Source organism: Podarcis gaigeae (assembly GCF_964106915.1).
Source record: "Podarcis gaigeae genome assembly, chromosome: 15".
Classification (NCBI taxonomy): Eukaryota; Metazoa; Chordata; class Lepidosauria; order Squamata; family Lacertidae; genus Podarcis; species Podarcis gaigeae.
Window position 1 is genome coordinate 28,883,548 of NC_139692.1, and position 12,339 is coordinate 28,895,886.

At 44.8% G+C, this 12,339-nt stretch overlaps 1 protein-coding gene across 3 annotated transcripts in view; it reads right to left on the minus strand.

The window, feature by feature from the left end:
• FLI1 (Fli-1 proto-oncogene, ETS transcription factor) overlaps window positions 1-12,043 on the minus strand; it is a 119,511-nt gene extending 107,468 nt beyond the window's left edge. Inside the window, exons 1-2 of one of the 3 annotated variants that reach the window (XM_083714681.1) lie at window positions 12,023-12,043; window positions 7,778-7,858 (exon numbers count right to left, since the gene is read on the minus strand). In XM_083714681.1, coding sequence (XP_083570807.1) covers window positions 7,778-7,858; window positions 12,023-12,028 — 87 coding nt within the window. In that variant the 5' untranslated portion in view covers window positions 12,029-12,043. Of the gene's footprint in view, window positions 1-7,750; window positions 7,859-11,055; window positions 11,276-12,022 lie in introns of those variants that run through there. The other 2 variants (XM_083714680.1, XM_083714682.1) reach the window with 2 other exon arrangements.
• Between the last annotated feature and the right edge of the window lie 296 nt (window positions 12,044-12,339).

Below are 12,339 nucleotides of genomic sequence, written 5' to 3' on the forward strand. Positions count from 1 at the left end.
CTTTGAGGCTAAAGAGGAGGAGGAAGCTGGCAGGCAACCCCACCTTCTGGATTAGATGGATGTGAGAAGGTAGGAAGGTTGTGATGGCCTGGGATTCAGACTCAGATGCTGAACCTGAGGGATCCCAGCCTGCACAGGATTCCCTGCCTCCAGAACCAGCTGAGCCGGGGCTGGGGCTTGAGCCTGAAGGGTCCTCACCTGTGCTGGATCCTCAGGTGCAGGCACCAGCTGAGTCTGCTCTGGCTCCTGAGATGATGGAGGACCCATTGCCTGCAGGTGCTCCACTCTCAGCCCCGTCAGAGGAAGCTGAGGTTGCCTCTGGGTCCGGTAACCCTCCAGCCTCTCCTGAGCTGCAGAGGCTCAGGGCAGAGAGGTGGAGGGAACTAAGTTTCCGCAGGAGGAGTGCTCGCCTCCAGGTGAGTCACCTTAGGACCGGGGCTGCCCTATGCCTCAGGGCAGATAAAAGCCAGCCAGCCCCAGTCCCAAGTTGTGGGAGCAACATTGTTGGTTGCTAGTTCCTGCCTGCACCCTGTCCTGCTTTCCTGCCAGAACTCCTGACCTCACCCAACTCCCTGCCTTGCACCCAGCTTCAGCTTTGATGGACTGCCTCCATACTGCACCCTCGACCTTGGACTGGACTCGGACCTCGCCTCACAGTTAACCCTTGGGACCAGCACACAGGTGGAGCTGACTGCTGACTGTGGGCAGGCTAGGGTGGGTGGGTGTCTGGAGCAAGCCAGCAATAAATCACACAGAGGAAGTGAACTTAACTCTTTATTAGAAGAAAGAAGATCTCTCAGTACTGCCAGGCCTAATGAGCACAGCAACTATTCTTCTATAGGTCTTGCACCTATAAGGCAGTTGTGGGGACTAAAGATGCTCACCTGCCCACAGCTGCCTGTCTCCTCCTCTCCGGGTCTTTCCCAAGCAATCTGAGAGTACGCCAGGTGCCTGCCTTTGCTCCTCCTGTGTCATGCCTCTCCTGGTCCTGGGAGACCAGCGAGAAGGGAGCTGGTTGCAGCAGGAGAAGAATACACTCTGGCATCTTCACCAGCCTGAGTCTGGCTCTTGGTGTCCCTCCTCTCCTGCTTCCACTTCTGATTCTGGACTTCTCTCTGCCACAAACTCTCCCTGCTCACTAAATCCTGTTACCTTTTCAGCTTCTGACACCAACTCCTTCCAGTCTCGTCCCTCTGATCACCCATCGTTATCCCACCACCAATCCCCAGACTCTCAGCCTTCTTCCCTTGGGGGTTCTCCAGCTGGTGCCTCTCACCATTCCTCTGCGTCCAGCCAGACCATGATGGTGGGGCACTGCCCCATTTGCCCTAATGGACCAGCCTCCTCTACTGTAGATCAAGAGATGTCTATATATACATATGATTCAAAATTGTTGCCTGGCACACATTTATAGGCGCAAAGAGCTGTTGGTAGCACACACACATCTTCACACAGCAGATCTCCCCCCACATCATTACAAATTGCTTTGGAAGTTCCTCTCACTTTTGAAAGCCCCTCTACCCTGAGCCATGAGGTTCTGTTGCGCTAGAAGCACAAGCCCACCCTCGTCCTCCTCACTTGAGCACACAGAACTAGTCACACAGGCCTTGGGATCCTGGCCAATGTGTGGCCATAATATTTTATCTACGTAACAGAGAGATGACAACAGTCTGGCCAGTTTGAATTCCCATATGAATCTCAAAGGCCTTCCTAAAACATCATCATCTTTAAGCATTCATATAGCACCTCTGGAGTGTTGTTGACATGCAATAATAGCTCGTTTCACTTTCCTGCAGGATCTTAGGCTGTTTCAAACTGAAATATGATGCAGCTAATTCTGAATCTCAAAGAATGGCCAAAATGCATCCCCCAAATTGCAGCATTTTCAATATGCAACATGGAAATCAAACTTCTAACTTGGTATCAACCCCTAATGCAATGGCCATCATTCAGTAAAACATGGGTGGGGAATCTTAGACCCTGAATGTGGCCCTCCAAACCTGTCTATCTGGCCCCTGGGATGCTCCCCAGGCCACATCCTTCACTGACCTTGCCCCCACATATTTTTGCGTGGCTGGGATGTGTCCTTGAACTCTGATCATGCCTCTTGCTTGTCTGCCTGGAGGACAGAGGGGGCTGTTTGAGTGTAATATGCTAGCCTGCTGTACAAGAGTAACTTTCGTATTCATTGCCCCACCTAGTCTCTGGCTCCACCCACCATGGATACGTGAGCCCTGGAAGACTGCCCAGAAGGGAATGAGGCTCTCAGGTTGAAAAAGGTTCCCCCTTCCTACAATAAAATGTATCAAGTGGGTCCCAAAGCAAAGCCAAACATTTGCTTACACCACTTCAATGCATTTTGTATTCAAAGGGGCTTTCTTCTTATTTCTGGCTACATGTCCTGACCCAGGTATCCCCAAACTCAGCCCTCCAGTTGTTTTGGGATTACAACTCCCATCATCCCTAGCTAACAGGACCAGTGGTCAGGGATAATGGGAATTGTAGTTCCCAAAAAGCTGGAGGGCCGAGTTTGGGGATGCCAGACCTAACCAATCAGAAATCACATAGCCAGAGGGATGATGATGTCACAAACAGTTCTGGCTACCTGTTGGAGGGTGACATCATGAAGGCAAATCAGAGATGGTCATGCATCTCGTCATTACTACGGACAGGTGAATATTTTCATATCGTGTTGCAGGACCCTCTTAACAGTCTCCAAAGTGGGAGGGCATGATTCACAGGAGGTCATTATTATTTTTTCCATGAAACGCCTTCCCCTCCACCCCAATTACCATCCTTGTATGTGGCCATCTTCTAGTCAAATTGATGCTCTTTTCGTTTTTCACTGGGTCAAACTCTTGGTCCATCTCTTCCAGTATCTTCTATGCAGAAGCTGGCAACAACAGCTCTCTGGTTTTCAGACACCTCATCCGAGTCCCATTACAGACCCAGCAGCCCCACAGTAGCCTCAAGCAGAACCCCTGTTGCCAAGCCTATCTCGGGGCAAGGGAAGCAGTTTGATTCAGTAGTTTAAATATGTACAGTATATCCACAACTTACGCATGATCTACATATGGAAGTGGGTGGCGCTGTGGATTAAACCACAGAGCCTAGGACTTGCCAATCAGAAGGTCGGCGATTCAAATCCCCGTGACGGGGTGAGCTCCCATTGCTCGGTCCCTGCTCCTGCCAACCTAGCAGTTCGAAAGCACGTCAAAGTGCAAGTAGATAAATAGGTACTGCTCCGGCGGGAAGGTAAACAGCATTTCTGTGCACTGTTCTGGTTCGCCAGCAGTGGCTTAGTCATTCTGGCCACATGATCCAGAAGCTGTACGCCAGCTCCCTCAGCCAATAAAGCAAGATGAGCGCCACAACCCCAGAGTCAGCCACGACTGGACCTAATGGTTCCTTTACCTTTTTACATATGCGATTGCAGCTTTGCGTGAATGGTGGGGAAATAAATAAATGAAGGGAAGGGAAGGGACAGTCAGAGATCTCTTGCAACCTTCCCAGAGCCCAGTAAGCAAGGCAAGAGGGTTTACAAAGCTCTTTTGGCACTGGATTTTCCTGCCATGGAATGAGCCTTGCTTACAGCGGTCTGGGGAGGTCATGCAAGACCTCTTGAAGGCTGTGGTAGGCTCCTGCAAGATGTCATGAGAGCTTCCCACAGACTTCCAAGGGTCTTGTGCAACCTTCCCAGAACCTGGGGAAGTAGGGATAGTCAACACAGGGGCAGTTCCAGGAGTCTTCCTGACTTTGCACAATTTTATTTTCTCACGAACCCCCAGAATGTAAGTCACATAACCCCTGTGTAAGTTGCATTGCCTATAGTATTTCAATTTCCCCAGGAAGTCCTTTTCTAAACAACTGGCAGACCCTATGCCTGCTTGAGATGAAGCTTTGGTATGAAGACAGGATTCTTCAGAGCCAGGAGAAGCAAGAGCAGAAGGAAATGGAGGAGGATGGGTGAGGCTGATAGGATCTGGGCATGAATTCTTGGCATTCAGCATTGGCTTTTTTCAAGTCTCTCCTTGCAAATGGATTAAGCATGCCTGCCTTCCACCAAGTCAGACCAGCTTTTCTACTTGAGATCTAAAATTAGTGACTGGAAGGATGCCCCCACTGTGACGGAAGGCTCAGGAAGAACCAGAACTGGTTCTCCAAACCTGGAAAATAGTTTACAGTTATTTCCAATCTGGATTACAAAAAAGTTATGTCTTTCCCCCCAATGATGTCGTAAGAAGCGCAATATGGTCCAACCCCTTCTTCCAATCCTACACCGGGAAGTCTTAAGCGCTCTTCCTGCTCTCCTGATCTAATTGACTCCCAGTCCACCTCTTTTTTTCTTTACAGCCAGATGGGCAGGGTACTACTACTACTACTACTACTATTATTATTATTTATAATTTATCATTTATACCCCACCCATCTGGCTGGGCCTCCCAAGCCACTCTGGGCGGCTTCCAACACAATATTAAAATACAGTAATGCATCAAACATTAAAAGCTTCCCTAAACATTATTATTATTATTATTATTATTATTATTATTATTATTATTATTACAGCCCCATCCCCAGCTTGCTGCTTCAGCTGCATGTCAGGCTCCAGGAGCACTGGGAAATGTGATGCTACCAATGCATGTGAGTGGATAAATTCTATTTCTCAGAGGGGGAGCGGAGGGGACATAGGCTTCCCTTCCTCCATCTTTCCACTGCCTATGGAGCAGCAAGAAATTTAAGCAGGGGCAGGCATGAATGGAAGGCATCCTGTCTGGAGAAGGACACCAGAGTCACGACTCTCACCCCATACTGAGGAAAGCATTATGAGCCTACTGAGGTTTGCATTCTGGAGCCAGGAAATACAGATTTTGGCAGCATTACGTGTTTTGACGCCAGAAATAGCTGGGACCATCTGCATGCAAAGCGCAGGCCCTAGCTCCAAGGACCAGCAAATCTGTCAATTTCACTTTCTCTCGGTTTAGTCCTACCTGTTTCTACATCAGTTTGTGAATCATTATTTTTTATGTCCGCATGAAAATTCACCAGAGTTTTATACCTATTCTTTTTTACAAGGTCATTTCTCCTAATACAATGCATTTTTTTCATCTTGCGTTCACTAATATGTGCATTTTTATGCACACGTACCCTTAAAATGTGGACATTTAGTACACATTACTTGTCTGTGAAACTGCATTGCAAAATTTGGCAGTTTACAAACTTCAAAAGACGGTTCTGTGTTTTGGGTTCATATATTGTTTTGGAAAGTGCTACGGTAATTAAATAGGTTTGCTTTAAAATGAGAACTGGGTCAAATTCCTCCCCCATCCCAAACTCCCTTCAACTCTAATGGGACTTCCAAGTAATCATGCATAGGGTCCTGCTCCATAGGGGATAAGACTGACTGGCTCAGCTCTGTGGGGTCTCTGTCTTTGGATGTTATTGATTTTCATGTTTATAAGGAACCATGTTGTGAAGATCAGATCCCAGCCTGGCAATAAGGGAAGGGGCAAATTCTGCATCAGATACTGGTTTTATCATAGCTTTCCTCCTCCACCTCCACTTTTTCAGACAAGGAAAGTAGCAGCATCCTGCATGTTAAATTCTTGTACGGACTGCAAGCTGGTTTAAAATGTGTAATCCAGATGTCTCAGGCCTGGTTTGTTTACATTCTTCAGCACTGTTTTGGGGAGGCGGGGGAAACCCCATATATATAATGTAAAATATGATACTGGGCTCAAATGAGCTTAACAAAAACAAACCCAAAAATCCTGATCTGCAATCTTGGATCCCACAATGTATGAGGACAGCCAGGCTAAGAAAGGCAGGCAGGTGAGATCCTGATAAAGGCTATTCTCCAAATTTCACATTGTACAGTGAAGTTCAATGCAAAAGGAAAACAAAACAAGCTACAGTGATTTACAAACTTAATCCGTTCTGGAAGTCTGTTCTTAAACCAAAGCATTCTTAAACCAGTGGGGGACTCAATTTATAAATGGAACACACTCAACAGGAAGCGGAACATGTTCTGCTTCCAAGGAAAAATTCACAAACCAAAACACCCACTTCTGGGTTTGCAGCGTTCTTAAGCCAAGTTGTTCATAAACCAAGCTGTTCTTAAACCAAGAACTGTACTTTGTTTGTGATTCAGCGCAGGAACTCCTCTTTGCATCATCCGCTGGCATAAATAACATAAGATGAGGCAGCTGAATCAGGTCAATGGTCCATCTAGTTCAACATCCTCACAGTGGGCAGCCAGATGTCCACTATGGGAAGCCCACAAGCAGGGCACAAGCTCAAGAGCACTCTCCCCTCCTGTAGTTACCAACAGCTGACATTCAGAAGCTGAGCCATCATGGCTAGCAGCCACGGGTAGCCCTCTCTTCCTCCATGAATTTGCCTAATCCTCTTTTAAAACCATCCAAGTTAGTGGCCGGCACTGTCTCCTGTGGCAGTGAGTTCCACAGTTTAACTTTGCGCCGTGTGAAGGAATTTATTTTCTCTGTCCTGAATCTTTCAACCTTCAACTTCATTGGCTGTTTGCAAGTTCTAATGTTATGAGATGGAGAAAATCTTGCCTCTAACCTCTCTCTCTCTCTCCGTGCCATGCATGATTTTGGAAACTTCTGTCATATCACCTCTTACTTGCCTTTTCTCTAAACCAAAAAGTCCCAGATACAGCAACCTTTCTTCATAGGGGAGCAACTTCATCCCTATGATCATTCTGGTTGCCTTTTTCTGAACTCTTCCTAACTCTACAATATCCTTCCTGAGGGGAGACAACCAGAACTATAGTCTTCCAAATGTGGTCACACCATAGATTTGTATAATCGCATTATGTTACTGGCAAGTGTTCTTTTCAGTTCCTTTCCCCATGATGCCTAACATGGAATTTGCCTTTTGCATGGCAGTGGCCACATGCTGTGTCGAGCTATTTACTACTTCTATATAAAAGCCCTCCTTATTCATATATATAAATATTATTTCTCAGTTTTTCAAATTAACAATAATTACCATCAAATACATACATAGCTCTTTAGACTTCCCTCCTCCCCTTCCTTGGTTTCTTATACAAACATTTTCAAAACTGCATCTCCTCCTTAACTCCTTTTGTTTATTACTCTCTATATTTCTTCCAAAATCACCTTCTAAGTGCTAGATTTTAAATTAATCCTGCCAATGTATTTAATTGTTTACAGTAATTTTTTCAGATAATCCATGTATCTCTGCCATTCTTCGTTAAATAAACTCTTCTTGATTTCTTAATCTTCCCGTAAGCTTTGCCATATAAAAGGCCCCCTTAGCACCTGTCATAAAGATGGGCAATTTGTTAGTGGAACCCCAAATGCGACAAGAACATTTCCCATCATGGCACCAAATTTGGATTCTAGACTTGATACCATTTGGGGAAGCATGTATATAACACAGTATATGTAAATCTGAGCAACAGGCTGCTGTTTAATAATCTTGGAACAAATTATATTTATTCATCAGCACATTACCTTATAGGACTGCTTAGTTAGACTCCAACAAGGCAAAAGGATGAATATGATATACAGTATGTCAGAAAACCCCAAATGACTCCTGTAAACATCACTGCATTACACAGCTAATGCAAGGAATTTTTCAGGAAGCTTCCCTAAACTCAGCCATTGTCACAGAGGCTCAAGTCTCACCTTGAAACTAACACATGTGATTTACTGAATAGGGGGAGGGGGTTGTAAATGGGAGGATTGTAAATGTTTGACATTACCTGTTTAAAGATGCTCTCATGTCTTACCTTGACGTAAGACGAAGTGTCTGGTACCGTCTGGAACATCCTTATCTGTACAGAGATGTTTGAAAGAGCCCCAAAGTTGGCCTGGAAGAGTAATGTAATTTTTTTATTAAAAAAACTCCCAAACACAAACCTGTTCGATTTTTATAATAAAAACCAGCAAGGTGAGATACAGTTTCAGCAGGTTTTAATCCAGGTTTTTATGTCAGAAGAAAGAACAATTTTGGGGAAACCACATGAAATAATAATACTTATCCATTTGCAGCGTCTCTTTTGAAAGGGCCAGGAGAATAGGGAGGGCAGAGGAGGTGGAAAACTTTGCACTGGATAATTGGTCTCAATTTCCACATCGACAATTCATAATTAAAATAAACTTTTGCATACAGTATTTAGGCTGAGACTGGCTAGGCATTAACATCCAAATTGGAAGGTGTGGGGTTTTTTTGTTTTTTATTTTGCAAAATGAAATGCAATTGTACTAAGTTTCTATTTTCAGAATAGCACATGCTAACTCTTTGCAGTCCTCAATGTGGTTTGCACAAACCTTGTTGATTTGAGGGTGTGTGTATTGCCCATTAATAAACAAATCAATGTTGTGCAAGTCATATATTAGAAAGCAGAACCTGTCACCAAAAAGAACAAAGAAACCCAGTTTCTTAATGTCAGCTCTGCTGGTGGAACAAGTAGCTAGCCAGCCAAGGGTCTCCTGCTGTCTCGCATACTTTTTCTGCGAGCCAACCTTTATGACATCATGATGTCATCATTAATAGCTTTTAATAAACTGTTAACATGATTTCTAATAAGGTAAGGGAACAGAACCTAGTGTGTTCACAGCAAAGCCCCCTCAGCAGTAAAACGAATAGTCTCAGATTATTTATTTCTACTGATCATTACACACTTCGCACTTGCATGCACAAACAAATATATCAGCAGTAAATAAATGCTATGGGTCTTGGTGTAACTAAGTTTGGGCCACCAGCCAATCAAAGCCAAGTCCTTAAAAAGTCCCGTTGAGGTCAATGTGCTTAGCATGTGCTTAACTCTCTCGCATAGAAATCAGTGGGTTTGGAAGTGTTTAACTTTGGGTGAATTTCGTCCTCAGATTGCAAGGGAGGCAACTGACATAGTCACACTCAGCCACCATCTTTTAGAAGTCAGGAATCAACGATACAGTACTCCAGCCACATCTCCCAAGAAGCCCAAGTCCTCAGTGCGGAGACACAAATCTTCCCAAATGGTCCTTTTGCGGACCCGCTATTCCACGTCGTGCCTGATAAGGATCACTGATAACACGAGTGACAGACAGAGGTGCTTCTGGCCATGGATGTGTGGGTTCATGCGAGTGGGAACTGGTTAAGCAAATGAAGTTATTCCTCACGACTGATTTTGGGACAGAAAAGCACTCTGCGGTCGTTTGCAGCTACAGCTGTGTTTGGTCATGGAAATACTTATGGACGGGGGTTATCAACACTGCAAGGAACAGGCAGCCCGTGTTATATCTGATGTCAAAATAATGGGTTGTTTATACGGAACCACTTTCCCTGCAACTTAAATGCGACGTCACCGTGAAGCGTTTTATGGAGGCGCTGGTTGCAGGATTCAAGGGAGCAGAGATCCATACACTGCTTCCTCGGGAGCAGGTCCCATTGATAAGATCTGGGTGTATAAGGCGGAGAGAATTTCAGAGAGACGGAGGAAAATGCCATCGGTGCTCAGCTAAAGTGTGTGCGTGTTTATTCAGAGTACAGTAGTTTTATTACATTGCTAGGAATAAGTATTGATTTCAGTGGAAATCATTACCAAGCCATGTCTTTTGGATTGGAGTGCTGCTTTGTTTGGAGAGTCCCACACAGCTATTAACAGGTTAGGATCACACACCCACACACAAACACACCCACTCCCACACAAATATGGATTATCAGAAGGATTGATTCATTTCACGCATACGTAGTAACCCAGATGAGAGAGAGCCAACTCCCTTTTTTCAAAGTGCTTCTAAAATTAAGGGGAAACTTCCTGCGTCAGAGTGGCTCAGGAAACCCAGCGAGGTGGGCAGGGTATCAATAATAAAATATTAATTGTTATTAAACAGGAATGAGTAAACTTTTTGCCTTATGTTTGAGCGACAGACAGAACAGCCCTAAGCATGTTTACTCGGAAGTAAATTCTGTCAAATGCAACGAAACTTACTTGCTCTTTTAAGATTGTACCCTGAGCGCACAATTCCTGGAGTACGAAAAAGTTCATCTAAGATCTTTGCCGCACCCCGCATCCATCCGCAGCTTTTAGGCATTTTGAAAAGCAAACGATATTGATTTTCTGCAACTAACTGGGATTAAAAATCGCCAATATGAATGTTGCATTTGGAGGTGTGTGTTTCACGGTGCAAGGGTGGTGTGGAGGGCGGGGAAGGGGGTAGGTATTCGTGCAAAGTTTCATGTTTGCTGTTTTTGTGAATGGTACTGGCAAAAAGAAATAAATCAAAATGCAGCCCACACAATGCAGGACCGACGTTGTGTGTCAAATCCAGCAGTTGATACTGAAGCTCTTCGGTTGCGTCTCTGCTGCCTTTGCAGCACAATCCAACAACCGGAGAAGCAACATTGTGCAACCCCCGCTGAACCGTCCTCCGGTTTGCTGGACCTGAGCAAGCGCTCCCGTTCATTTCACTGGGACCCTGAGCAGGAGAGTTACTCGGAAGGAGAAATCCTGAATTCCATCCCCTGACCTTCCTTTTGAAAACATCTCTATTCTTCTCCAAAGCCTTTGATTTTTTTGCTAAAACATCTACTATTAAAAAGAAAAGTTCAAATAATGTAGAATTTGCATTTGTTGTTCAGCCAGCTAGCACAAACGGACGATTGACTCTAAACGGTTCCTTCCTTTATACATTCCTTTTTTTTTTACATCTGATTTTTAAAAAAAAACTATAAGGAAGGGGCTGAAAAGCCTCTGTCTTAAGGAGCAATATAATTTCCCTTGGCCAGTTCGTTTTCAGAGGTCAGGAAGGGGTTCACCACCCTCAAATTATCTTTCTCAGATGGGAAATCTTCTCTGCTGCGAGCAGAATTGCTTCCAGAACTCCTCTTAAATTTCGATATAAAACTTTTGGCATTAAGCGAAACCACCCTGGAAAAGGAACAGCGGGTGGTGGTGCTCCGGCAATGTTTCCAGTCCGCACAAAACACAGCCCTCAGTTTACAAGGCAAACTTTTAAAATCCTTTATTTGCATTGCAGATTTCATTTACGTATTTACTTAAAAATATTTTAAAAACCTCACCTTTTATGCACGATCTCTCTCTTTCTCTCTTGCCAGTAAGAAGGCCAAGTTGTAAAGATCCAAGGTGACGGAGAAAATTAAGCAAAGTCTCCCCCAGTCTGGTGGTCCAACATAGCCCTCTACTACCGAGGCAACACAGAGCTCTTTTCTGTGTAAACCAACCTGGCTGCATCAGAGGCTGTAGAGAAGATGAAAAGGGTCCTTCTCTTCCCAGACTCTCCAGACAGCCTGCATCAGCTCTCAGGCATCCTCGGGGGTTTTCTGCAATGCTGTGGGTCCCAGTACCTCCTTCCCTTTTGCTCTCTCCCCTACTCCCAGACCCCTCTCCCTTCCTCTCCTCTCATTGGGTTTCCTCCCTGCCACCCAGCGTCACCTCTTATCAATATTTCAGCTGCTCCTTTGATAAATCAGCCAAATGTGACCATCTTTGCCTCCGTCGATTGCTCTTCGACTGGAGCTGCTTTCATCTTCTAGAAACCCTATTTTAAAAAAAAAGATGCAAGACTGCAAAACTTTTGGGGAAGGGGAAAACACACACACCCGCTGGAGCAACCAGTCCAAAAAGCGTCACTGAGAGGAGCTCAAGTGCTGCTTTAGGTCTCTTGCTTCAAAAGAAAGACACTCCAAATACCAGCTCTTAAAATCATCACTCCTCAGTTTGGACTTTTACTTGTTTGGGAGGAACGCACTACTTTTAAGTTCAAAAAGGAAATGTGCTGGGAACTCAAGCCTCTGTGTAATGTGTAATCTGAGTGACCTGAAAGCCCTTCTCTCCAATTCTAGATGGGAGAGGGTGAGTTTTGCGTACTTGGTGGGGAGGTAAAAGAACTCTGTGCATGCTCAGAAGTCTCTTGTTTATTTAGGGGTGTGGGGAGGGGTTGAAACATGACTTTCAGTGCTAATCTAAGAAGGCTACCATCCAGACATCTTCTGAATTAGGAATATAATCAAATCACAAATGACTTACCCACATGGCCAAAAGTGAAGCTTATTGAACAGAATATGCAACAGGAAAAGCAGACTACAACTGCATCACAATGAAGAATAAAACCACAGAAAAGTCAGATGGAATAAAAGCAGCAAAAGCACCTTGCAATCTACTAAAAGCGCAGGCAAAGAGAACTGTTTCCCACCCGGTTTCTAAAAAAAACTAGGGGTGGGTATTGGTTGAACATGTTAAAGGAGATCCCACTCCTCTTTGTTATGGACTGAATGGACCCAAAGGAATCATAGGATTGTAGAATTGGATGTGATCCCCAAAGAACATCTAGTCCCATCCCCTAC